Source organism: Sycon ciliatum, chromosome 9 (assembly GCF_964019385.1).
Source record: "Sycon ciliatum chromosome 9, ocSycCili1.1, whole genome shotgun sequence".
In the NCBI taxonomy this organism is placed as follows: Eukaryota; Metazoa; Porifera; class Calcarea; order Leucosolenida; family Sycettidae; genus Sycon; species Sycon ciliatum.
In genome coordinates this window covers 8,658,001-8,684,774 of record NC_088651.1, presented here as the reverse complement: position 1 = coordinate 8,684,774, position 26,774 = coordinate 8,658,001, and the positions used below count along the sequence as shown (strand labels likewise).

The following is a 26,774-nucleotide window of genomic DNA, read 5'->3' as shown; positions in this document are numbered from 1 at the left end:
CTAGTTTTCTGAGTCTTGTGTCAGTTGTGACTCGAGTCTTGTACATACTACCCCAGCACGGCAGTGCGGGAGTAGTTCCGTCTGTGATGAGTTTGTTGACTGCACTACACAGTCTACAGCTAGATAACACACTGCACGCACTGCATGCACGCAGCGCAGAGCGCGTAGAGGCTGACGGAAAACTCCGAAAAGTCCAACTCGGAAACGGCTATAATACGGTATAACCTCCAGGTTTACCAAGCTGAAAATCACAGGGTACGTAGTGTTTGTAACACTGAAGCGAATGGTCTTGGTCCGAAGAAGCTGCGACAAACGGTTCCCCAATCGAACGCGCTCCGAATATGGCCATTTTTGTACACAACTAGATGGTGTGGCTACCTGGCTGCACGCTGTGACGTCATCACCTGGATCTGGGTGATGCGCGCTCAAATTCGCACATGTTCGATTGGGCGTATCTGACGAACTATAAGCCGCAGCCTCCTCGGACAAAGACCATTCGACACAGCGACCCGAACTCTACGGACTGTGAAATTTAAATTTTTCACCGGACTTCCCCTTTAAAAAGAGATTACAGTAGTTGAAGTGTCCCATTACTGCCCGGGGGGGGGGGGCCGGGGGGGGGGGGATTAGAACGGTTTCTATCATTTTTGGAGATTTTCAGTGGAATTGTCATGGCGCCGATGACGTCCGATCAGATCGACCATCTCCACGCACTACGTGACGTACATGTAGCTATTCCAAACTCTTCGAAACTAATCCACCTCTCCCATCGGGTGAGGTTGTGGAGTTTCGAGGAGCTTCGTTTTTCTGAAGAGGCCAATAAGGCTACCTCTTCAGAAAAACGAAGCTCCTCGAAAAGTCAAAGAGTGACAATTCGAACGCGCCCTAACTTGGCCTAAGACTAGTAAGTAAGAGAATGGCCAATCATGCCATTACTGGCATTACTGCCATTAGTCATTACATTTTTGACGATTTCTGCTGATGTGAATGATGGAGTCTTGAGAAGTCGACTAGTAGTGAAGAGCAGTGGAAGAAGTCCAGCAGCAATGTCTCGTAGCCTTGTGTGTGTTCGTCGCCAGGCACTTGGCCTGTATCGATCCCTCCTCCGCACAGCGCAGCATTGGGAGGCGAACGATGTGGAGGACACCGTCAATGAGCGAAACTACATCAGACATGAAGCTAAAGAGTTGTTTGCAGAAAACAAGCATGTAAGAAGTTCTGGTCATTGATTACAGCTCTGCTTTTTTCGTTGTTGTAAAATGTAGCGTTTGTTTCGAATGGTGAAGGAAGGAAATGTTTATCGAAGGAAATATTTTCGTAAGACAGCAGCTAGCAGTGCAATAGCTGCTGGTGTATACATTATAGTTTATTCGCTCACTGCACTGAGAGTGAGAGCAATTCAAGGCGCAAGATACTTGAATACTCGGATGGAGAGCCAAGTATTATTTATAAAAAGGAGCAAGGAACTACAAATTACAAGTTGGTCCTTTTTACTTGTTATACTTTAATACGATTTCATATTATTAATTTTGTATTTGTAGGGGAGACACTAACAAGAAAGTAAGCAGCAGAAGTGGATGCAGAGGTGACACACTGGATAAAAAAATACGGCATATCACGTACACCGCCATCACCACCACGTTCCACGAAGCTGCAATTTGAAACACATTTCTATCTCCAAATCTACGTCATCATGGGCAGAGGTTTCTGTTTTGAACAGTAAAAGTCAGCAACTGCGTCTGGAACGTGACCGAGCTCTTCTCTTAGCTTCAGATAATAAAATACAATACAAGTACAAAATGGGCGAAGCTATGACGTGAAGATCAGTGTTTTTGGCATTCCCTTTCTGGTCTCGTGTTGCACATGTGCCGCTTGTAAAAACCTCCCCATTATCCTGTTGTAGCTGCATACAGTACAGCAGTTGTAGATATGCAGACATGCACTGTCCATGTCTTTAGGGCTCGCTCACACTGCGACCATGAGCACGCGTCCATGCGTCAGAAAAACGCAGAAACGTGGGAGTCGTGCTCACACTAGGCCTCGTAGACGCGTAGACGTGAAGTTGTCACACAAACTTTACGAATTGCAGTTCGTATCCAAAAGAGTTCGTGCGTTTCCTAATAAAGTTGTGGCCCGTTTTGGATGTAATTTTTCACATGTTGCATATGCGCATGTTGGAGGAAGTGCCTCGTGGCTCGTATTCTTGAAGTCGACGAAAATAATTCATACAATCAGGTAGGTTTGGACTCTTGAGGGACTGCCATGCCGCTGACATCCAAGCGCTTTCGCTTTCGCTTTCCTGACCTCGTGGTCAGAGCAAGTGCCAGTGCAGTGGAAATTCCGGTAGTGGTTTCTTTCGTCTGTTGCCGAGATGAGAACTGTATTTTCCGATGATATGTAACTGAAATGTCTTGAGGTATGGCATTCCATCATTGCAGAAAAGTAGAGAAAGATGATTTCCGAAACCGAAAAGCCAGACCAAGCTGCCATCGTATTGAACGAGTACACTGTAGAAATTGGTCACTGACCCGATCACAACGAAGCAACTACAAAAACAAAAACAAAATCGACATCGTCCAAAAAGGGCAAAGAATGGCGGTGCGTGCGTGCAGGACCACAACTACAAAATTTTAAAAATGTGCAAATGTCGAGGTGACATCGACACCCGCCGATTTTCATGAATCAACACACCGGAATTTGAGAAATTGAACATACTTCAGGCCAGGTTGTACACAAATATGCTTCACGTCTACGATCATGTTGCCGCCAAGTCGTGGCACCCCCCTCCGGAGGTCGCGGTCACGATTTGAAACGTGGCCGCGACGTTTTGGTCAAGTTCATGCCGTTGCCATGCAACTTGGCCGCATGGCCGCATGGACGCTGGTTTTGGTCGCGGTGTGAGCGCGCCCTAAGCGGGATTCACAGGAGCATTTTTTGCGATGCGATGCTACGGCCGCGAAACCGAGAAATCCCCAAATCGCCTCCATCTCGCAGCTCACGCAACTGTCGCAACTGGCCCCGGATGATCGCAGAAGTTGAGCTTGGCCCAACTTTAGCGATGCGACAAGCGACGTGGCGTACGATTTTGACCTTGTCTGCAGCAAAGTACAAAGGTTCAAGAGTTGCTTGTAGATTTGTAAAAGTTGTACCAAGCCACGCGAATACCATGGTGACATACTTACCTGCATTAAACTTCGCGCCAAATCAGCTAATAAAGCGACGTCACATCGCTGACTTCTTCTGTGAATGGTATTTCGCGAGTTAAACTCATGCTGTGTGGTGTTGTGTTGTGTTGTCCAGGAGACGGACCCAGAGCGGATACAAGCGCTACTGGAGGAGGGGAAGTCCCGGATCCAAATCGGTGAGTGTGGTTATGTGTTCTTTAGCAACATGGAAACACAGGCAGGCAGGCATAGTGGGATGGTCTAAGACCATGATTGAGAAACAGAGGGTACCAGGTTCAAGTCCTACTTGGAAGCGGAAGGATTTTTTCCAGCCGTGCTGCGACCCACAGTTTCGTGGCCTGGCACGAGGGAAACATGGATGCAGTGAATGGGATTTTCGGTCTTTCACCACTTTGTGGTGGGTCTGATCTACTCACCTCCCACCGCTTAGGAGCTGCATCTGCGCCTTGATCCAAGAGGGTGGTGGCGTTCCTGCGGATGCGGAAAACTGGGCCTTCGGCCGAGTCTCACGCGAACCGTGAATTTTTTTAACACAATCATTGTTCGCCTTTGTGTCTATAACAGGACATACTCTATAAGCGTATCCGAGTGCCGTGTTTCCCCGATTGTAAGTCGCACCCCCATTTCCAGGTCCATGCCATATTGTTTGATATATTCACTTCAGTAATAAGTCATGCTCGATTTTAAGTCGCATCCCTTTGCTGGCCCTGAAGTTAGTTGTAAAAAAGGTGCGACATAATTATATTTAGAGAAATACGGTACTCGGACCCAGGTGAGTTTTCCAGCTAATGACACGTATTCACTGAAGGCGCACGTGACTAGCGCTGCGGGGAAACAAGTAGGTTTTCTCATTTGCGTACATAGTAAATTCGCAATTTACTCTTGACTTGTTGAGCCGTCTCGAACGTTGTATTCCGCAAATTCCACTTCGTTGGGTCACTACTATTGTATAACCTTGAAGACCAGTAGTCTATTTCGAAAGAAACTCACAAGTTCCAGCGATTAGAGAAACTTCTTTTCCACGCATTTGTATGCATTTGTATGCGGAATCGAACAAGTGTCCCCCCAGCGTGGCTCACGTGCGCCCATACCATGTATGCAGCGTGGGCGTCCGCCATTTTAGATGAATACGTGCCATTACTGCGATAGAGGAAATTTTAGCTGCCGAATAATTTCGTCCAACTTCAAAGGAAGACATTGCGGTCTGTTTGGTTGAAATGGTTTTGTTGAAAAATGTACTGAAAGGCTAGATATGTCGGCATATTGGCCTGCATTAAGTTTGATCGAAAGGTTTTTGGGACCAGAAATGACAAAATTTAATTCCCGACGAATAATTCTGCTACTACGATTTTCTCACTACCGGCCATCCGTAATTGTCCCAATGTACCAAGCAAAAGACGGGAGTAGACCTTTCTTCAAAAATAAGTATAATTATGTATTTGTATTTGTGTTCACGATGAGCCTTACCCTCCTTGTTTGTGTTTGTGTGCGTACATGGGTGCGTGCCCGTGTGTGCGTGTGTGTGTGTTTTCTTCTTCTTTCAGCTCAGCACTACAACAATCCATACCCGAGACCGGTAAGTTCTACCATATGCTGTATGCATGGCTGCAGAGTGCAGTGATCATTACTGTTCGGCCCACATGTGATCAGCACAGGACCTGAAAGCGATGATGTCAAATATATAAATAGTATAATTATAATAACTTCTGAATCAATTTCGATCCGCTTTGTCCATAGCAGAGCGCAATATCTGGTGGGCAGGCCCTGCATGTGGCATGCTGGCGTGGCTTGTTTTACTGCTACAAGTAGTAGTGAGTTCCCTGTCCACCCAAGGCGGCACTGATTTCTCACCCAACAGCCTACGAGCAGTATCCATACTTGTATTACTACTGCTCCCGGGACGAAGTCTCACGGACAAAATATTGTTTTTAGATACGGCCGTAAGTGTCATGTTTGCATCGTCTTTGACGGCGGTGCTGCTGCTGCTGGTGGTGGTGCTGCTGCTGCTGATGGCGGCGACGATGGTGCTATCGGTGGTGGCGGGGACCGTTCTTTTGTCCTCTACAATGAGCAGCACAATAATCGTATATTGCTGTTTTTCCCCCGCTTGTGTTTTGCTGCTGCTGCCGCTGCTGCTTCTGCTGCTTGGGTGGCTGCAGATGAACCTATCACAGAGGGTGGTCATGAACTCGCGTAACAAGGCGGCGCAGAAGCGTCTCCACCGCCAGTCCAAGCCAATCTATCTCTACTCGTCGGAAGTCTGAAGGTTTAAAGCGGCTCTGTTGTACACGCCGGTTACTGGTGATGCCGGTACGGTCTCGATGAGTCAGCGCTCTAGCAATACGCAATACTCACGGCACCTTTTCTAGACTTAAAGTGGGCCTGTTATGCGGGCTGGGCCACGTGTGTTGGCCTTTTGGCTTGTTACTGTGTGTGTGTGTTCAGTGTGTGCTCAGTGCAGAACAGAGAGCTAGCACTGTACAATAGTGCAACAGTGTTTTACCGCGTGTGCATGGTCCACGCATCTCTCCAAACTACCGGACCAGCTACGGGCTGCTGAGCCACTGTGCGATATTGCGACAGTGTTTTTAGGCGTGCACCTGTGGACGCATCTGTCCAACTACTGTACTGCCTACTGGACCCGCTACGGACCTTGTACTGCTTATAGTGATCATCATGTGTATGTGCCTGGAAGGCTGAAGCCTTGCTAGCTCAGCATCATTGCTACTGCTTCTTTAAACAGGTGTTACCTCTGCTGCTGCTGCTGCTGCTGCTGCTGCTGCTGCTGCAGCCACTGTTGCTGCTGCTGGTGCTGCTGCTACGGCTACTGCTGCAGAGCAACTAAGTAGGTGACTGGTTCTGTCAGAGTTGAGTTCTATATTCTTCTACACTTTCTGGTTTGCCCAGAGAGTTCATTTATATCGAGATATCTGCAATGAGATTCGTTCAACACTGCTGTCTATCCATGCACGCACTGTGCGCGGCAAGTATGTGTGTACAAACTGAGTACAGTAATACAGTTATTTCTACGTATTCTCTTACAACAACATACAATACCACAGCAACTGGCGTCGACAGCTGGCAAAGCAATGAAAGATCTATGCAGTGTGGCTGTTGCACTTTCTTGCCCGGGCATTGTGGACTAATAAAGTCATGCTGTGTGGCGTGCCACATTTTGTAGGTACAGTTTTGTTTGCCTCGATCTGGACCTAGGCATGAACGATGGCATGTCAAAGTGACTCTGACTCTGGCTCAGGTCGACGCTAGAGTGTGTAGTAATCACGCCTGTATACAGTGCTACAATCTCTCTAGACTCCTCTTCTCCTCCATGCACTCTCACTGCCAACACATGGCTATCCTCGGTAGCCGAATGGTACCGTTCACTCTTTATTGTTAACGGTGCTGATCAAAGAAATCCACTCGGTTCACCAAGTACGGGCTGGGTGTTTGCAGCCCTTATACCATAATTTTTTTTAACTTCGGCCAGTATGACTTCTACAGTACTTTGTCTTGGGGGTTGGACATGGGAGAGTTGCCATACCGGGGTGGTGAGCCCGCCGGGAATGCACCTCGCTTGACTCTGTCTCTACCGAGCGAAGAGGACCCACACCTTGATCTGGTGAGCTGCGTCGTGGGGATTTGCAGTCAGATGTGCGACCGCGGTGCTCGAGCCCGCGACCTTTCGATCTCGCAGGCAAGTGCAGTACACAATGTACTACCGCCCCCCCCCCCCCCCATAATGCCTTACCCAGCCCGCATGGTTTGTTTTATACGGGCAATATGCGACCTATTTAGTTGCTGATCAGTGGAGTTTGAATGTTTATGCTGGAAACCCGGTTGCAGCTGTATCCGACCACTAGACTTGGGCGGCTGTGAAACCGTTGCGGTTACTGTACCGTACAAGCGGTTTTTCAAGCACATGTACAAGTTAAAAGTTGATCCAGGTCATTGAAAAGTTGTAATTGCTTTGTAAAACAAGCCCTAAAGTTCGCAGTGATAAGACAATGTCCTACAATACCCGATAGTACTATAAACGAGCATGTCATTGAAAGACAATACATAATTCCACAATGGAAAGCTGGAGGTCTTGAGGGAGAAAACACTGCACGGCTCTAACATAAAACATGACATTATCAATGAGACACTAGTGTAATAAGTATCTATTATTGCACGATTAAAGAGGTCAATATATGAAATATAGAACGAGTAAAAGACCGAGGTCCCCCGAGGTCTTTTACGAGGTCTATATTTCATATATTGACCGATTATGAGGGCAATAATAGATTTATCACGACATAGTATACCTAAAACTGGTTTTGCTTTGCTATAGGAAGAAAGGAATACTATTGTAATAGTATAATAGTATGTACATATGCCGTTTACATTGGACATTACTTCTGTGTAAACCGAAGTTTTCAGTTGTCTCTTGTAGTATGTTCCCCAAGTTCTTTGACTGAGAATCTGACAGTTTGGGTTCAAATCCCAGCATTTGGCTTCAGATTTTTCTTCTTTCAGTTCTGATTTTTTTCTAAGTTGAGGAAAAAGTTCTAAGTCCTCGGGCTAAGTGGTCAATAATAAGTGGTCAATATAAGCGGTCAATATATGCTGATATTTGACCGCTTAGAGATCACAAGTTTCTGTGGGGGTCAATAATAAGAGAGTGATAAAGGCTAATAGTGGAAAGTAATAATGAACGCTGTAAGTGTCAGAGACTTCGGATTCTGTGATAATAATCTGTAATTCTGTAATTCCGTAATTCCGTAATTACTACCATTCTCAAGTTAGTAAATATAGTGTATGTGTATTTTGTTTTGGCCAAATATGGCGCAGCAGTAAAGAACGATGAAAAGTCCGGAACAGATTGAAATGAGGTGCCTGATTGTCCTGTGCACGTTTGCATGCTCGTGCACACATAATACCATGTACCATGTATACGCCCGTCGCAAGAGAAGCACGCAAATCTGCAAATGCCCTGGATGTGCACCCACAGATTTCTCTTTATAGCAACGATAGCGGATCTGATTATGAATACAATACACACACACGCACCTCAGTATAATAGGATCGTGTATCTCATTACTATCAGATCGGTAATCATATAAATTCTAAATCAATACTCGATCATCTGGCAATGTGTCCTACGCTTATCTCAACTGATTGGCATGTCGTAGTCACTGCGATGATTGCTGCGTGATGCCGAGTGGCCGTGCTGTTGTTTGCGCAGCTGTGTGTACTCGGAGACCTGTGCCTTCGTGTCCACGTCCACGCTCTGGTATTTATCCACCGTGGTCAGCGTCGTGTCGTACTCACTCTCGGAGCCCTCCCCCGCTGTCGCCGAGGCCGACCCTGCTGCCATGACGACGGCTGATGCTGGTCTTGCGTTTTGCGAACGCGGCACCTCGCTGTATCCGCCAGCCTGGTGAGCGGATGGGTTGCTTGTGACGAGGGCTGCCGAGGACGTCTGCATTTCCATTCCAGCATGATGCATGGCATTGCTACCACGGCTACTGCTAGGTGTGAAGCTCTTCGACGCGGTGGAACGTCTCTTGCAGAACAGGAGCAGTATGATGGTACCCAGCACTATCAGGCAGATTGCTGCTCCGATGACTCCGCCCAGGACTGTCGCCGTCAACAGACTCGAGCTGCTTTCCTCGTCTACGAGTACAGCAGAAGTAACCGTGCGCAAACACACGGTGTCACGTGCACACCCACACATACACATACACACACAAATATTATATTATATACACACCTGCGCAGACATGCCCATCTTGGAAGCGAGGATACCGAACAAGCTACGCTCGTATGTTAGCACAGCAACTTGGGCTGACATTGCATCATTCAACATCTTACAAGGGCGAGTATTGGACCACTACTTTAGCCTGGTATTGCAACACTGCAAATTGAAGGGGCTTTCCTGGCCAATGGAGCCCTGTTTTGATTTCTTCTTCTATTAACTTCTTGGCAATGGCTCAAGAGAATAAGAGCTAGGAAGTGAGAAAGAGAAGGAAGACAAAAGGCACAGACCTGAGAACATGTACAAACGTGGTTAAGGTTTCGCTGCAAGATTGGATTTCGACATAAAGAACACCACAAACGCTGCCGCAGCAAGCACCATGGTCACCAACACTACCGTCATAGCAACCACCAGCGCTGCCGCCGTCATAGCAACCACCAGCGCTGCCGCCGTCATCGCCGCCACCAGCACCACTGACATCTCCAGCAACTCCAAGGCACCAGCCGCAACACCAGCCGTAGCAGCAACACCAGCACCCCTGACAACTGCCGCAACACCAGCCGCAGCAGCAGCAACACCAGCAGCAACACAAGCAACAACAACCGGACATTCTCACCTGAGGTCTGGGTAACTTGCGGTGTAGTGACTTGACCATCCTGTATACCCCTGGCGCTGGTTTGTCCTGGCAAAGCGTGGTCAGTCTGGGACGACATCGTCACAGGGGAGAATGAAGTCGCTGCAGCAGCAGAGCTTGGTCTGGCAGTCGTCGTCTCTGTTGTCAATGGCAATGTGGTTGGTGCCTCCGTTGTCGGTGGCTGCGTTGTTGATGGCTGTGTGGTTGGTGGCTGCGTTGTTGATGGCTGTGTGGTTGGTGGCTGCGTTGTTGGCATGTTAGTAGGTGTGGTGGTTGGTGTGGTGGTTGGTGTGGTGGTCGGTGTAGTGGTTGGTGTAGTAGTTGGCGTTGTGGTTGGTGTGGTAGTTGGTGTAGTTGTCGGTGTGGTAGTTGGTGTAGTAGTTGGTGTTGTGGTAGGGTACGATACAGGCGGTGGGGAGATGTTGGTGGTATTGGCTGCAGAGAAATTGGATGATACAATACAATCATTAGCGCTGTGAACTTCGCTATTCGGCAGCACAAACTATACAGTGAAAAATGTACCGGTATTTGATCAGGTGCGTCGGACACTTAACAGTCACTATGGTATTAGCTGCACCACACTTCTCCTTTCGTATCCCGTCAACGAATAACAATACACGCTTGGGAAAGAGTTATGCAGCCTTTTTTACATTTATTACTGGCTCAGTATCCGAGTTAAAACAGTACACATTTGGGCTCTAAATTTTGGAGATGTTCAGCGGAGACACCCCCCTCCTCCCCCCCCCCCCCCCCAAGAGGAAAAGATTAATAATACTTCAAGTGGCTGGCCATACCACCTCAAGATACCCGCCACCCCTGTAGCTTCTGACCTCCTGACCCTAAACTCAAGAAAAATATTCCTGGGTGGATAAAATGGGTGATTCGGGGGGGGGGGGGGGGCTGAGGTGTGTAGTCTGAGGTGTTGTAGCGACCAAGACCCTAAAGTATGTAGTCAGGATACATGTAGAGACACTGCACAGTACTGCACAGTACTGGAGACTTACGCGACAGAATGGCATACAGCGTGTCTACACACACAGTTGTAGCTGTCTTGCCAGCCAGGGAGACAGTGGGATAAAGCATGTCAACGTCCTGAGTCCCTCCACCAGTCCTCTCAGCATGCACACCGATTTCTGACGTTCCACACCCCAGTCCAGCTGATAATCTGGCAAGGATACGTTAAAGTAATCAATAACAAAAGGAAACAATTGGTTAGAAAGGTGTTCGCTCCCCACACCGGAGCTCGCGCTTTTCCGCCGACATGACTCGACACGTTACTGACTCACGCCTGCCATACAGAGCACACGAGAGACAATTGATGCTATATAAACCGGGAAGCAGAGGTGAAGTTGCATGTGTGGGCAATTGCTCATTTTCAAGAGGTCAGTCATAACATAAAGGACCGAGAGAACGATGTAGAAATTCGATCTCTCTCTAGAAGATTGGGGTTATCCGAATACAGGATTGCACATTGTATGACTCAATGCACGGACAAATATAGAAAAGTGAACATATCCTAGTTTTGGTCATCCATTTTCTGTCAGTTACGAGATTCCATTGATGAACGTGAGAAGACAACGTTCTTGAACAAAACATTGCTACTTTGTTGTGTGGCACGAGCGCGGGTTTCATTTTATTCATGGCTACATATAGAGTTCTCTATGCTGTAAGTCAACAAATATTCGGCGCATACCTATTTTCGGCTATTTTCGGCCTGGTCATGTTCGGCTGAAAATTTGTTCTACTTTGGCTACTACAACTGTAACTAGAACTAGAACTAGAACTGAGAAGAAGAGTTGTTCTCCAGGTGTGCACCGGAGTAAGTTCCTTTGTTGCCTTCTCTTTCTTGCCTCCTCCACTCGGCTACGTATTACATTGGCAGTAGCCAAATTTTTGTTTTGCAAGGTTAGTGTGACAGTGTATACAGGAGGCAGCAGTACAGACTGAAATTTGAATGGGCCGAGAATGTGTAGACTTACAGCCTAGAAATCAATCATCCGTGTCCGAGTACGGCAAAAGACAGTTCGAGACTCACCCCAGCCCGCTTGCCACCTGCAATCCTATGAAGTCACCTTCCTCGACGTAGAGTCTCGTGTTAGTAAATGCATGTATACCACTAACACCGGCCGTCTCATTCAGTTCAATGAACTGCGTGTAGAGCGAGGAGTTTGTCTGCACCACACTCGACCCAGCCAGGCGGTAGTGTAAAAGACCAGACACCTGACGCCAGATCTGAGGCAGAAACATACGCACGCACGCGCACGCACACGCACGCACACACACACACACACACACACACACGGGTAAACCATCTCATCTATATCTCTCAATCTCACCACGAAATGTGGAAAAGCAGTGATAAAAACAGGCCATCCAACCAGAATTGTATGAGCACTATGTACGGAATGAATGCATTGGATAGGGAGATTCTGCTTTGTTAGAAATGTAGAGCAGTTGCGTGAAGAATGTGTGTGACATAGACACACGACAGCGTTGCATGTTTGGCATCCAGATTTCCACATGTCCTTTCAACAGTCCTGCGGTGGCCTGGCAAGCCATCGGAGTTCCCCATAGTGTAAGACCAGATATTGTGTGCGTGTGTGTGCGTGTGTGTGTGTGTGTGTGTGTGTGTGTGTGTGTGTGTGTGTGTGCACGCATGTGTGTGTGTGTGTGTGTGTGTGTGTGTGTGTGTGAATATGTATACGTGTGTAGAGGGAGAGTATAGGTTTTCACTTACTGTGATCTGCAGTACGGAAGCGCTGGCAGTTCTTAAGTACAGACCAGTCAGCACACTACCGTTACATGTCACATTCAGGCTGGGAAAGAGCAGGTATGTCAGATGTGCATTATCTGCAAACCATGACAACGACATCGCGTGCACACACACACACACACACGCACATGCGTGCACACACGCACACACACACTCTTGCATACACACACACACACATGCGTGCATGCACACACACACACACACACACACACACACACACACACACACACACACACACACACACATGCGTGCACACACTTGTACTTGTACTTGTTGCTCACTGCCAAAACTGGTCACGTGGGTCTCCCCGGGAGAGGGGAGAGAGACTCAAAAGGAATCTTGGAAAGATGACTCAATTGGCTATTGAACCGCACAACGGCCGACACCCCCTGAAATCCCCAAAACTCTGGGTGGACTTGAAAATGATCCCACTTATGGGCTCACCACACCTCAGTAAGTGGGTGAGGACAAGGTGCAGAAAAAGGACTGACGGCATCAGGGTATCCGTCCTGGGATCCAACTGCAGTTACCCCTGCCCCCAGTGAAGGTAATACTTGCTACTAGTGTGGGTGGCTAAATCAGAGTGGATCTGATATAAGCTTCACTAGCACCATTGATTACACAAGAGTTAATCTAGCCAGAAGCAGTCCATGGTTAACAGGTATGTATACTTCAAACAGAAAGTATATGAACCCTGGAACCAACAAAGGTGGCAGATACAACATTACACCTTCAAGTAGCCGAGCCCGTTGGCAACAGACCCAACACAATCAGGCATAAGTGTACCCACCAACCGAACTAGCTGGCACACACACACACACACACACACACACACACACACACACACACACACACACACACACACACACACACACGCACACACAGAAGATTGCTGCATTAGGGATTGGTACATCCGCAAGGTGACTATTCTCCTCTGAATTGCCAATACATGTTGAAAAGCAATGAATCTTGAATTCAAGGGCAGCATTTTGCCATGAATTTCCACAAAATTAATGCTGACATGAACTCACGTACATGTGACAGACTTAGCTGCTAACACACTCTGCAGGTCCTTGGTTGCAAGCCTTATCCTGCTCTCGCTAGATGTTCCGATCAGCTGAGCGCAACCATTCGATGACACTGTGCGGTGGGACACGCAAACAGATAATACATATTAACTATTATGGATATTAGCAGGGGCATTGGGACCAGTGCGTCAGGTGTGGCCAAACACGCATCAACAATTTCATGTAGAGGGCTTTAAAGCAAACCAATAAGGCTCTTTGGACCCAATTTTCCAATTTGTTCCACGTGGGAGGCACCCCGGACCCCCACCTCTTTATAGCCAAACCAAATATCGAATATCCTCCGACGCCCCTGATGCTAGTCATTAGTTCCAGGGATTGGGAATGGTAAAGTCTTTAAAAGAAGAAAATTGACCATCAGTACCAGGACTCAAACAAGGGAGGGACGTTCACTATAGGCCAGCGATGCTCTGAAAGCTTAGCTGTGGTGTAGCCATCATCATCATCCCAGCAGAGACTGTTCAACATCACAGCTCAGAATTCTGCGTATCACTTTAGTTGGTGTGGCACTGTCACAAACACAAGCAATGCCCGTGTGGATGAGGTTTTCAATTTTTCAGACGCATTACTATAGCTGGTCCAAGTATAACATTTCGATACCAAGGGCCGGGAAAATTATTGGTTAGTCCTTCGTATGCATGTGTGCGAGAGGCGTGCATGCAAACATTGCTCAAGAGATCAAGTAACTACGTTCGGTGCACGGTTTTTCAGAGTTAGCGCACGCAAGATTTAAGTGTACTAGCATCTCAGGTAGCCACCGGCATACCATGCACCACCGCTACCACTGCCAAGGCATTAGCAGAGACACCAGCAGCAGCACCACCACCACCAGCAGCAGCAGCATCAGTGGCAGAAGCATCAGCAGCAGCAACAGTCGCAACACCAACAGCAGCAGCAGCGGAAGCAGAAACCGTCAGCAGAATGGGCTGCAACAGTTGTATCAGCAAGAACAAGAGCACCAGTACAAGCTGTAACAACATGAACATGATCAGCAACATCACGTCATCACGTCATTAGTAGCTGCCGCTGGCACAATCCCAGTATCACTACCATAAAGCACTGCCAGAGCGGCCCGTCTCGCGAGAGCGCCCCACCTTGATTTTACAGCCAGGGAAAGGAAAATCGCACGGCAGTGTGCAACGAAGTTTGTACGGCGTGATAATCTTAGTGTACTAAGGTCACACTTAGCAGGTTTTCTGTGGAGCTTGTGTCCGCTTGAAGGTACTGATTGTCTGCAGAACGTGCAATATGTGTACAAGGTTCATGTCGTATGACTTACAGACAGCAGACCACCTCCACAATGCGACCACGAAAGGATGAGATGGTGGGGCGCTCTGGCGGTACTTTACGGTATAACTAACCTGCACAGTGTCCACGTGTCTTGGTAGTAGCCTCATCACATACGCATAGTGGAGTAAGCTGACCTTCAACACACTGGTACCCTGTACTGTTGCACACTTGCCCTGTACACTGTGTTATGTGAACGCATTGACCACTGGATGGATAGAAGCCTAGTATAGACAACACACACACACACACACACACACACACACACACACACACACACACACACACACACACACACACACACACACACACACACACACACACACACACACAATAACACACACACACACACACACACACACACACACACACACACACACACACACACACACACACACATACACACACAATCAAAGGGGAACACCATTAGTACGTACAAATGCAGGTCGGCTAACGAGACAGGGGCGTAGCAGCCGGTCCGGCCGGTCCGGCTTTGGCCGGACCATTTTTTTTGCCTGACCACGGCCAAAAATGCCCAGAATGCAGGGATTTGCACCCTAATTTCAAATTTTGCACGGGGACACATCCGCCCCCCCCCCCCCTCCTGCCACACCACCTCCAACGGTGTTAGCGCATTGACAGCTCTCACATTGTACACTCGCACGCCTTAATGACAGTATTGCCGGGTGCTGAAAAACTGGATGAATCAGCCTCGTAGCCTAGGCCGGTCTTATTTTCGTGTAAGAAAAGTCATTGCACAGTTGAGTCACCAGGTAGGTATACATTGGTATGTTCTGCTTGGCGGACGTCTAACCTGTTCGTTCTTCAGCACCAGGCACTACTTTACTTAGTAGTATTTATTTTATTCCCGTAGCTATGCAGAAGACGTTACTTCAGTAACGTCTGGCGCTAGCCAGGGTCCACACAGCTTTAATTTGGTATTTGTTTGTGTGTTTGTTTGTTTGTTTGTGTCACGCCTGGCGCTAGCCGTATCTGACGGCAAAAAGGCATAGGATGTTATAAATTTTTCAATTCTCCTATTTTTTTTCCAGGCATATCCTGGGATTCGAACCCGCACTATCGCCCTACATGCATTCCTCCATACACTTCGCATTCATACCCATTCTTCCAAGTTGCTTCACGTTATTATCTTGCGTTTGAAAGCCCTATTTGAATATTGCGGGCAGCTGTTGGTGGCCAGCTGTGTTTGATGGTACGGTACGGTACGGGAGACGGTGTCGCATTACCCTCGATCGTACCTGTCCCGTACCTATCCCCTACCGTACCGTGCCATCAAAGACGGCTGGCCACAATGCATATTCAAATAGGGCTTTCAAATGCAAGATCACAATGTGAAACAACTTGGAAGAATTAGTATGTATGCGAAGTGTATCGGGGGATGCATGCAGGGCGAACGATAGTGCGGGTTCGAATCCCAGGTTATGTCTTAAAAAAAAGGATTTTTTTGAAGAATTTATAACATCCCTATGCTTTTTTTTGTCTAGGTCATCAAGGCAAAAAAGCATAGCGTAGGGCCCTGACCTTCCAAGCTCTCTCGTTTACCACAGGATGCCTCAACAGTGATATGCACAGCTCTTAAGAGGGCCGATAACGGGATACTGTAAATATACAAATTTTCGGCAGCTATTTAATTTCGGCTATATTCGGCACCGACCCAAAACGCCTAAATTAAAACGCCGATGAAATTTTTCACAGTATCTGTCGCACTATACCATGCCCTCTACCCCACGCCGAAAATAAATCGCCGCCGAAATGTCAAAATCGAGGAGTGCCGAAATTTTGCAGCGCTGAAATTTTGTATATTTACAGTAAGTGAAAAAGAAAAGAAAAGAAAAAAGAAAAAGAAGAAAAGTAGATGTGGACAGCGAGCATCACAAACATTACCTTCATGTCACATACAGTTAACTTGGCTAATAACGACTGCGGATATAACGACAACTCGCTAATAACGACAGAATTTCCATGCCCAGAGCAAAGTCCCATCTACATGTATACGTATAATGAGACTTCGGGTATAACGGCAGTCCGCTGTCCGCCCCATTGAGAGGTGCCAGGATATCTGGGTCTATCATCTTACCGGGAGCACATTGGCGACAAGCAAAGCCGCCTGCTGTATCCTGGCATACAGTGACTGTGAGGTTGCAAGTGTGAGTATCTGCAAGGTGTATGATAGGCACATATGAACAGCATAAATACACACCGGCACACCGGCATCAACAGCATCAACAGCACACCTACATGTACATGTACACATAAAGAAAAGCCGGGCATGTGTGTGTGTGTGTGTGTGTGTGTGTGTGTGTGTGTGTGTGTGTGTGTGTGTGTGTGTGTGTGTGTGTGTGTGTGTGCCTGTGTGTGCCTGTGTGTGTGTGCCTGTGTGTGTGTGTGTGTGTGTGTGTGTGTGTGTGTGTGTGTGTGTGTGTGTGTGTGTGTGTGTGTGTGTGTGTGTGTGTGTATGTTGAATGGTGTAATCCCAGTACAAGTTGCTATGTCTAACATAGCGGTTTGCTATCATCGCTTCCGCGATGGGTAGGTGTGAGGTCTGAGGTGTGTGTTGGAAATGAGGGGCATGTACTATATATAAGAACCACCACCAATATATCAGGCTGAAAATCTCATCCTCTTGATCCATTTTGCCTTACACAGTGGCATGCAGGCGCGTGCGCCGGTGGCCTTCAAGGGGGGGGGGGTTCCGGGGACCTCCCCTGGGGAAAATTTCAAAAAATCCTGCATTTTGAGCGAAAAAGGGGGGGTCCGGGCACCCAGGAACCCAAACGGGGCACGTGCCTGGGCATGCATTGCGCAAACGGACCCAACAGTGCTCCATGTTGGGCTGAGTGAACTCAAAAGGTGGGAGCAACTTGTCCTAAAATTATTTCAAATTTAGGTACAAAAATTGTGCAATCAATGTGGTCACGCTGTACACAGCGGAATAGGCTGTTTTGAAATACACGATCACAGAGTCAGTCAGTCAGTCAGTCAGTCAGTCAAGGTCAGGCTGCACAGTTTTGATTGAGTCCGGGTAACGCCCAACCCAGCCGTGTTCGCAGGTGCTTGTAAATCGCCATACATAAGCATTATCCGGACTGAGGGGCCGTCTATTACTGTTGCCATTTATCACGACCATACAAACACAGAGTAAGAGAGAGAGGGAGTGTGTGGGTGGGGGGGGGGGGGGGAGGGGAGAGGTACAGCGATTTATACTCACATCGCAATGCACGGGTATCGTATTCGTAGTGACTTCACAGGGTAGATCTAGAGACGTGCATATTATTGGAGGAGGGGAGGGGGGGGGGGGTGTGGGTGGGGTGGGGAAAGAAGTGACGGTCTCTGAAAGTCTAAACCGCTTTGTATGGTTGCAATAAAATTAATGGTGACACTGATTATGGACGGTCTCCTTCCGCTATTTGGTTTACCCAGCTATGCCTGAGAGACGCATTGTACAACTGACTGTCTGTGTAATCTGGATAAATGAAGTAGAATCATACAGGTTCGGGGACAATTTACAAAACTCCGACTATGATGAATCGATGGTCTTGTCTGAATGACTTCACTTACCTTGAAGGCATTCATCAATGTTTTCACATTGCCATGTACCGGTCGAGTTGAGCGCCTCGTAGCCGCTGGCACAAACGCAAGTGCCGTTGATCGCGAAGGAGGTGCATGGGATGGCTGCGAACTGCTGCCCTCGACAAGCCGGCGGCAGTACCGCGCCCAGAACAGCTATCAGCGATATCAGCGTGATCGCGAGCAACCGCGACTTACCAACCACCGAGCCAGACCTAGAAGTGAGGCTGGGGCTCATGTTTCTCAGTTTCTGCTGCTGTCGAGGCCCAATGACAATGGCAATGATTGTTTTGTACTACGAAAACGATGGGGAGGATTAGTTCAGAATGGACAGCAGGAATCATGCCCTTTGCGGGACGAACTCCAGGATATAGTTCTGGATTCGAGCATCCCCCTAGACTACTATGAAAGAGGCAACATTAGTTTTGACTCTGGCCATCGATGAACTTTTTCCATTCCAGAAACAACTCATGTCCAGACAAACAGTCGACCTGCATTCTTATTCGCCACTAGAAGTGCAAGAAACGGAGATATTTTGTCAGTTTGAAGTTTGTAGATCTACAGCATTGTGGGAAGCCGCTGTTTCCATAGACAGGTGGACAAGAGCACTGGACAATGGCCAGCGATGCGCGATACTGTTCGCAGATATGAGCAAGGCTTTCGACCGTGTACAGCATCAACAACTGGTCAACGAGCTGGCTGACGTAGGGCTAGGCGGCTCGGTGCTGAAGTGGTTCGCGGACTATCTGTCCTCCAGAAGTCAACAAGTCGTGGTCAATGGGGAGCGTGGTGGGACTGTGCCCTGCACCAGGGGAGTTCCGCAAGGGTCCGTCCTTGGCCCCCTCCTCTTTTGCGTCTACATCCGCAAGGTTCCACAGATTGTTCGGAACAGTATTTCTCAGCTCTATGCCGATGACATCGCCTTTTTCGTCATTGGAACGGACCTCTCTGTCATGCTGCGAAAGCTTCAGGATGACCTTAGCGCTCTGGAGCTCTACCTTGATGACAAAGGACTTCTCATGAACCCTGACAAGACGCAGTTCCTGGTCCTTCGGCGCCCACGCCAACCTGTGCCGCATCTACCAATCCCCCTAGTTTGTAAAGGCAAGCCCCTCACCCCTGCAGCCACCGTGAAGTATCTCGGACTACTCATCGACGAGCATCTCACCTTCCAGCCGCAAGTCGAGAAGGTCTGCGGTGCGGTGTTCGGCAAGATTGCCGCCTTCAGACATGGCCGAAAAAACCTAACACCTGAAGCGAAGAGGACGTTCTATTTATCCATTGTGCAATCGACTCTCGACTATGCCAGTAACGCTTATCTGCACTGTCTCAGCGCCACCCTGTTCAATAAAATCGTGACGGTCAGTCACATAGCAATGAAGAAAGTTTTTGGGTTTGACCGTATGATGTCTACTGAAATTGTTCTCCGCAAATATCATCTCTATTCTTTTGAACAGCGCACAAATCTTAAACTCTATGTTTTCGTGTACCGCTGCTTGACCCCACATCTTGCTAGTCCCCTTCTCCAATCCTTGTTCCAGCTTAGGGCTGCTGTGCCTGGACACCAGGCTCGCACGCGCGGCCAGGCACAGCGCGCATTAGTTCTTCCGCCTGTTTCTACGCAATATGGCATGCGTTCTATTTCTTTCCTGGCGGCAGACAGATGGAATGCTCTTCCCACTGACTGCCGTCAGGCCCCGTCTCTTACTCTGTATGTAAACATGGTAAAAATTCACCTAGGGTTCCCAGTAAAAAGGCAACGCCTGTTGGGACTCCCCTAGTAAAATAATAAAATCTACTACTACTACTACTAGCCACAAGGCATGTCTACACTTGACATGGTGTCCCATGTTGATGAACGTCACAGACTGTCAGTCCTAGGACTCCTAATCCTATAATTATTATTGGCCTAGACCACCTGCATCATCTACTACTACTAGTACGTATATCGGCGTGGTCTGCGATTCGTACAATCCAAGTATCAGATTGTATTGAAAATCTCACCGGGAAATGGGAAGAAGGGGATCCCCTTCTTCCCATTTCCCGGTGAGATTTTCAATACAATCTGATACTTGGATTGTACGAATCGCAGACCACGCCGATATACGTACTAGTAGTAGTAGATGATGCAGGTGGTCTAGGCCAATAATAATTATAGGATTAGGAGTCCTAGGACTGACAGTCTGTGACGTTCATCAACATGGGACACCATGTCAAGTGTAGACATGCCTTGTGGCTTCCCACAATGCTGTAGATCTACAAACTTCAAACTGACAAAATATCTCCGTTTCTTGCACTTCTAGTGGCGAATAAGAATGCAGGTCGACTGTTTGTCTGGACATGAGTTCGATGAGCATGCACCATGTGCACATGCACATGAAAATATCCACAGGATGCGACAAAACTTGTAAAAAGGAAGCAAAGAATGCGAAGTATCAAAGAACTTTATTGAAAATCTATGATTATGTGATCGGAAAGATGATTGAAGAAAAATCCAAAGTCAAACCCAGGCAATTATTAGCAGTCACTACTATCAAAGCAGATCATTATTAAATTTTACAATAGCGCAACTTGGAAAGCCGGCTAAAATTCCAGACCATCCCTAAGTAGGTCGATATTAACCGAAAGAATGCGAAGTGCATTATCGTTCAAGATCCAGTCCCAACGCCCTACTGGTTACGATTTGTACGATCTGTAGTGTAGGTACCCAATGTAATGCTGTAAACGGCAGTGTCTCTGTAGGTAAGATTTGTACATGTAGTGACAGACAGGACTACTACTACCATGACTATACTCTATCTACAGCCTTACAGGGGCAAAGTCTAGAGCAGTAGAGCAGTAGGCGTAGTCAGGGAGTATGGACCAGTGAGGGAGTATGGACCAGTGAGGGAGTATGGACCAGTGAGGGAGTATGGACCAGTGAGGGAGTATGGACCAGTGAGGGAGTATGGACCAGTGAGGGAGTATGGACCAGTGAGGGAGTATGGACCAGTGAGGGAGTAAGGACCAGTGAGGGAGTATGGACCAGTGAGGGAGTATGGACCAGTGAGGGAGTATGGACCAGTGAGGGAGCATGGACCAGTGAGGGAGTATGGACCAGTGAGGGAGTATGGACCAGTGAGGGAGTATGGACCAGTGAGGGAGCATGGACCAGTGAGGGAGTATGGACCAGTGAGGGAGTATGGACCAGTGAGGGAGTATGGACCAGTCAGGGAGTATGGACCAGTGAGGGAGTATGGACCAGTGAGGGAGTATGGACCAGTGAGGGAGTATGGACCAGTGAGGGAGTATGGACCAGTCAGGGAGTATGGACCAGTCAGGGAGTATGGACCAGTCAGGGAGTATGGACCAGTCAGGGAGTATGGACCAGTCAGGGAGTATGGACCAGTCAGGGAGTATGGACCAGTCAGGGAGTATGGACCAGTCAGGGAGTATGGACCAGTCAGGGAGTATGGACCAGTGAGGGAGTATGGACCAGTCAGTGAGTATGGACCAGTCAGTGAGTATGGACCAGTCAGGGAGTAGTGAACACACTGCGGGTTTTCACTGTACTCCCCGACTGGCGTATGCTTGGTGTCTACGTACAACAAGGGAGGGGTTGTCCGTCGGATTGTCGATGAAGGCATTATGAGTCCTAGGCATTGGCAGATAATGTTCGAAAAGGTGACAGATTCTGCTCGAAAAGCAGTGAAATTGGCAGAACCATACAAACCTTATGGCGGGCAATTCCTCGAGTTCTGCTCCATTTCTTTATCCACATACCAAACATGCATGAAACTTACCGGCGTGTAATGCGGCTTCGATTCCACAGTCTTGTCCACCGCAAAGCTGGAGGGAGCCAGTAGCAGATTCGATAGGCGGCCCTAACATCGTCACAATTAGGCATATGCGGATAATGCCGGCAGAAAAATTGGCAGAATTCGGTACTTTTTCTGGTAAGTCTCATGCATGTTTGGTATGTGGATAAAGAAAAGGAGCAGAATTCGAGGAAATGCCCGCCACAAGGTTTCTATGGTTCTGCCAATTTCACTGCTTTTTGAGCAGAATCTGCCACCTTTTCGAGCATTATCCGCCAATGCCTAACTCAGGGCGCGTTCGAATTGTCACTCTTTGACTTTTCAAGGAGTTTCGTTTTTCTGAAGAGGTGGCCTTATTGGCCTCTTCAGAAAAACGAAGCTCCTCGAAACTCATCCGATGGGAAGGTGGATTAGTTTCGAAGAGTTTGGAATCTCTCTCACTCACTCTCTCTCTCTCTCTCTCTCTCTCTCTCTCTCTCTCTCTCTCACACACACACACACACACACACACACACACACACACACACACACACACACACACACACACACACACACACACACACACACACACACACACACACTCCTTTCTTCCCGGTTGCCGTGCTTGTGACATTTTTTTGTCCCCTGCTGCCGTGCTCATATTAGTCTAACTTATACTCACTGGGCCTCATGCTCAGTCTGTTGTCCATGGTTGCCTGTACACTACGTACAGCTGTGGTCAAGTGTGGACATAAACGTACACACTGTAACACGGCATGCCACTCAACAGACTCAGATATGAGTCAGACTCATAATAATAATTATTATTATGAATCAAAGTCAAACGTCACTAAACATGCTACTACTAGTAGTACTAGTACATGTACATGACTGTACATAATTATTTACTGCGCTAGGAGTACTACTACAGTGCTGGCAACTGAAATCCGATCCCCTTGCCCTCGCGCCGCCCCGGCAAGGGGGTCGGATTTCAGTTGCCAGCACTGTAGTACTACACTGTCCCCGGGAAAATTGCGATTCCGCGCCGCGTTTTTTCCGCGTTTTTTGCGATTTTTTACAAGACCGCGTTTTCCGCGATTTTCCCGCGTTTTTTGAACTTTTTTGTTGCACTACACGTACACACAGTGCACTGTTCGGTCAGCAACGTCTCATCGTGGCGGCTTTTTACTCAAATATGACGAGTGCTTACACCAGAGACTTGTAACTGATTGATTTCACTACATACTCACTGAAAATTGCCGCACATCAATATTATTCACCGCATATTTACCGCAAATTCACCGCAAATTATGCCATATTATGCCGCGTTTTTCCCCGCGTTTTTTGCGATTTTTTCCGCAATTTTCCCCGGGGACAGACTACATTTGACTACAGCCAGGAGTCGTATGACGTATGACTCGTAGTCGTAGTCGTATCGCATATCGGTAGACCTCACGTCACAGCAGTCAACGAGTCCTCGGCGCGGCTTCGACTTCGCGAGCAAACCAGCCGGCCCCGAGTCATAGCATCGAACAAAGCAGCCTCAAAATCGTGGCTCGTGTCAGACCCAAGTGTGTTGTCGACATGTCCGCGTTTGGAGGTCAGTCTTTTCATGTGTGAATCGTCGTATACGCGTAGGCCCTGTAAATGTAATACTAATAATTATTATAGTAATAGTACGAACGACTAACTGTACTGTCAGCATCGTCTGCGGCTCCAGCCATTCGACCAAGCTCCACTTCGCCTTCGGCTTCGGTCACTGTTGGCGTTAGGTTTGTAGATACAGGTACAGTGTAGTAACTCAACTGCCTCGCGCGGGCATGGGCAATGCAGATTCATTGTAGACCCTGGGTGCACAGGGCACTCAGATAGCAGGATTTATTTTGTTGTGGCGTGCGCGGAGATTCCTGTTGGAAGTCCGCGTGTCGCTGGTGGAGACTTCGAGGAGAGCTGTGGACGCAAGTCGATATCATTGGCACCCGTCGTGCAATCAAATAGAGTTGGGAGTTCACTACAGGCGCTCGTTGGCTCGAGCTGCGAAGTTCAACTAGCCCACACCTAGCATCACCGCTCTGAGGTAACGACAAAGGGAACAGCCGCCATGGTCAAGCAATTCGTATCGCCAGTTCGGGTCTACAAGTACCCATTCGAATTGATTGCAGTGGTAAGTAGAAGCATGGGTTTGCTCCTGGTCTTGACGCATTTCGTCTGTTTGTAGATCTGATGAGCGGGAACGTAACTAAACTCGCTACATGCTCCGTTCCGTTTGTCCGTGGAAGTAGATCTACGTATCATCTAGCTACATACATACGGTGCGCGCTGTCTGTTCCAATATTGAATAAAATACAGTCATTTTATTTATTGGCACCTGTGTTATGAAAATCAATCACAGTGTTCTGGTGTGCCGATGTGTTCGGTTTGGTCTTTGGTAGACTCGTTCTGTTCCAGTGGGTGTTGCATACTGTAGCTGTCACTACTACGCGTAGGGAGCTGTAAGGAAACGCGTTCCTGTCGGCTTGTACTTGTGACGGACCCTTTGCAGGTAGATCTACTACTACTACTACTAGGTCTGGCCGCGTATGTCCATTAATTTTGTGGGTGTTACATAACCGATCACTCGCCATTGTGGTCGTGAAATCGTCCGTCCCATCTGCCATTGTTTTTCTTTACGGACATTCTGTGGGAGAGCGGTCGGTGTCTGCGCACAGCCTGGGTAAAAGTAAAAATAGGATTGTCGAATCAATTTCTTCAGATCGTGATCCTTCCACGCTTACTTGCATTCTAGTGGGTGACGAGAAGAATGTGCGTTTGCGTGCCATAAGTCATAACTGAGGGCTTAACCTGTACGATGGCGCTCACAAGATTATAAAAATAATACCAGTGCCAATTGCGTCGGGTCGTACGAAGCTTTTGTAAATGTATCGGTGTTCTGAACTAACTCACTTAGTGCTTCCTCTTGGCAGTCTTGCCTTGGCTTGGGTACTCCAACAATGAAACATCACTGCTGGAGTGCTGCTTAGTTTCTACATCAGTACATGATGTAGTAAAACGATAATGAACAATGACGAAAAATTGACAATCAGTAAAATTAACTGATTCTATTGCACATGATGTCATAGCTATACCACCAGTGTAGCGTCCATGTACTCTGCTGTAGAAATGCAGTATTGTGTTGCTAATGTATTCTCTAGAAAGTGCTGCTTTTGTAAAGTCTGTGATGTACTAACCATTACTGTGGAACGGGTAATTTTAGCGACTATTAATTTTAGCGTTTTCCCATTGTCAACCAGTTGGCGACGTTTTATTTTAGCGATTTGCAGCGATTTTACTCAGGATCACCGGTGCTACGTACCAATGTCTCAAACGGATTAGCGACTTGAAACTTTAGCGATAATGAGTCGATCGCTAAATTAATTCGCTAGGGTTTTTACGGTTCTACAGTACTGTCTTTGCTGGAAGTGTATGTCAGAATGGCTGTTCTGTTCTGTTCTGCTGACACCCTGTACTACTGTAGTGCAAGTAGCATGGAATCTCTGGGGCCCCCACACCTAGTAGTAGGAGTCCCACACAGTATTGTGTGTGGGACCAAAGTCATAATATTGTTATGTCTCCATGCCCTACCCACATATCCCTATGTCATAGGTAGAGCATGAGCAGACAAAGCAAGACTTTCAACTTAGTGAACACTGTGCACACATAACTGCAGTGAGATAGGCAGATTTCCACATGCACACAGTGACATGCCAGCTTGAGGTGTGGTTATTCTGTGCCAGCTTGCAATACATGGTTGACCACATACATGTACATGACTTGTGCAGTAATGGCATTATGCTTTAGACCAGCTCCCCTGGGCCTTATTAACTTGCGATAGTATAATAAATTTGTGTTCAGTAACACTGGCCCTTTGTCCGTTTGCAACACTGTTCTAGGCTATCACAGTTACATGGAAGGGGGGGGGGGGATGATCTTCTGCACTGTTTCATGTTAGGCCTTAGGGTTCAATCTAGTGTCCACTGCTGCTGTCTTGTAGGCTAGCTGCCAAAATTGACGGTGTTTCTGTGCAGAGAATATCCTGATGTGATGTTGTTGCTGCTCCTGCGTATAGTACTTCAACATGCTACATTCATATGTAACAGTGTGTTGTAGTAGGACACCTGTAGGTGACCTGATGTTTTCCTTGGTATGATTTTCTCTCAGCTCTTGCTGTTCAAACACTGGCAATAAGTTAGTGTGTAACTCTACTACTCTATCTCTTAAACGGTCACCAGCAAATCCTATTATATAGGATTTGGTTTCTGGCTAAAGGCTTTCGCTGAACACCCTATTCAAATGGATGAAATGGGTCTCATGAGGTGTTTGGAACTGTTTTCCATACACTTCCCTAGGAATAATCCAAATTTCAAGCCAATCGGCCAATTTTCCGGGTGAAACTTTCGCTATAGCACGGTTAAAAGCACTAAATATGCCCAACCTATGGCAGTGGTCCTCAATCAATCACAAGACATCTATTAATGGTATCTGTGTACTTATTCAGCTCACTGAGCATTCTATAGTATTATTACTTTCCTTGCCAGTTCTATCATCATCTGCATCCATCACAACACTGGATAATGCTGAACACTTAAATCCTATATAATAGGATCTGTCAAAAAAACTGACGTGTCCTCTCAAACCACACCTCTATAAGTCGAGCGATAATACTGGCACTC

The 26,774-nt window shown here is 47.5% G+C and overlaps 2 protein-coding genes across 2 annotated transcripts; one reads left to right on the top strand and one right to left on the bottom strand.

Moving 5' to 3' along the window:
* The first annotated feature begins 963 nt into the window (after positions 1-963).
* LOC135824652 (LYR motif-containing protein 1-like) lies at positions 964-6,568 on the top strand. The gene is made up of 4 exons (XM_065337371.1): positions 964-1,208; positions 3,301-3,361; positions 4,730-4,761; positions 5,345-6,568. Exons 1-4 carry the CDS (start codon positions 1,047-1,049, stop codon positions 5,447-5,449), a joined length of 360 nt encoding a protein of 119 aa, XP_065193443.1. The 5' UTR covers positions 964-1,046; the 3' UTR covers positions 5,450-6,568.
* A 1,105-nt stretch (positions 6,569-7,673) lies between these two features.
* LOC135824571 (mucin-5AC-like) lies at positions 7,674-18,799 on the bottom strand. Its single transcript, XM_065337303.1, has 9 exons — positions 18,281-18,799; positions 16,800-16,877; positions 14,776-14,925; positions 13,365-13,469; positions 12,294-12,406; positions 11,592-11,788; positions 10,561-10,721; positions 9,539-9,991; positions 7,674-8,840 (listed from the first exon to the last, which is right to left on the bottom strand). Exons 1-9 carry the CDS (start codon positions 18,525-18,527, stop codon positions 8,335-8,337), a joined length of 2,010 nt encoding a protein of 669 aa, XP_065193375.1. The 5' UTR covers positions 18,528-18,799; the 3' UTR covers positions 7,674-8,334.
* Positions 18,800-26,774: the final 7,975 nt, after the last annotated feature.

Excerpts from the sequence above, each read along its gene's own strand:
- LOC135824652 (XM_065337371.1), top strand. The coding sequence starts at position 1,047 with ATGTCTCGTAGCCTTGTGTGTGTTCGTCGCCAGGCACTTGGCCTGTAT. Across the intron at positions 1,209-3,300 it reads TGTTTGCAGAAAACAAGCAT|GAGACGGACCCAGAGCGGAT; the intron begins GTAAGAAGTTCT and ends TGTGTTGTCCAG. Across the intron at positions 4,762-5,344 it reads ACAATCCATACCCGAGACCG|ATGAACCTATCACAGAGGGT; the intron begins GTAAGTTCTACC and ends GGGTGGCTGCAG.
- LOC135824571 (XM_065337303.1), bottom strand. The coding sequence starts at position 18,527 with ATGAGCCCCAGCCTCACTTCTAGGTCTGGCTCGGTGGTTGGTAAGTCG. Across the intron at positions 16,878-18,280 it reads CATTGATGAATGCCTTCAAG|ATACTCACACTTGCAACCTC; the intron begins GTAAGTGAAGTC and ends TACACCTTGCAG. Across the intron at positions 12,407-13,364 it reads AGCAGCTAAGTCTGTCACAT|ATAATGCACATCTGACATAC; the intron begins GTACGTGAGTTC and ends CATGGTTTGCAG.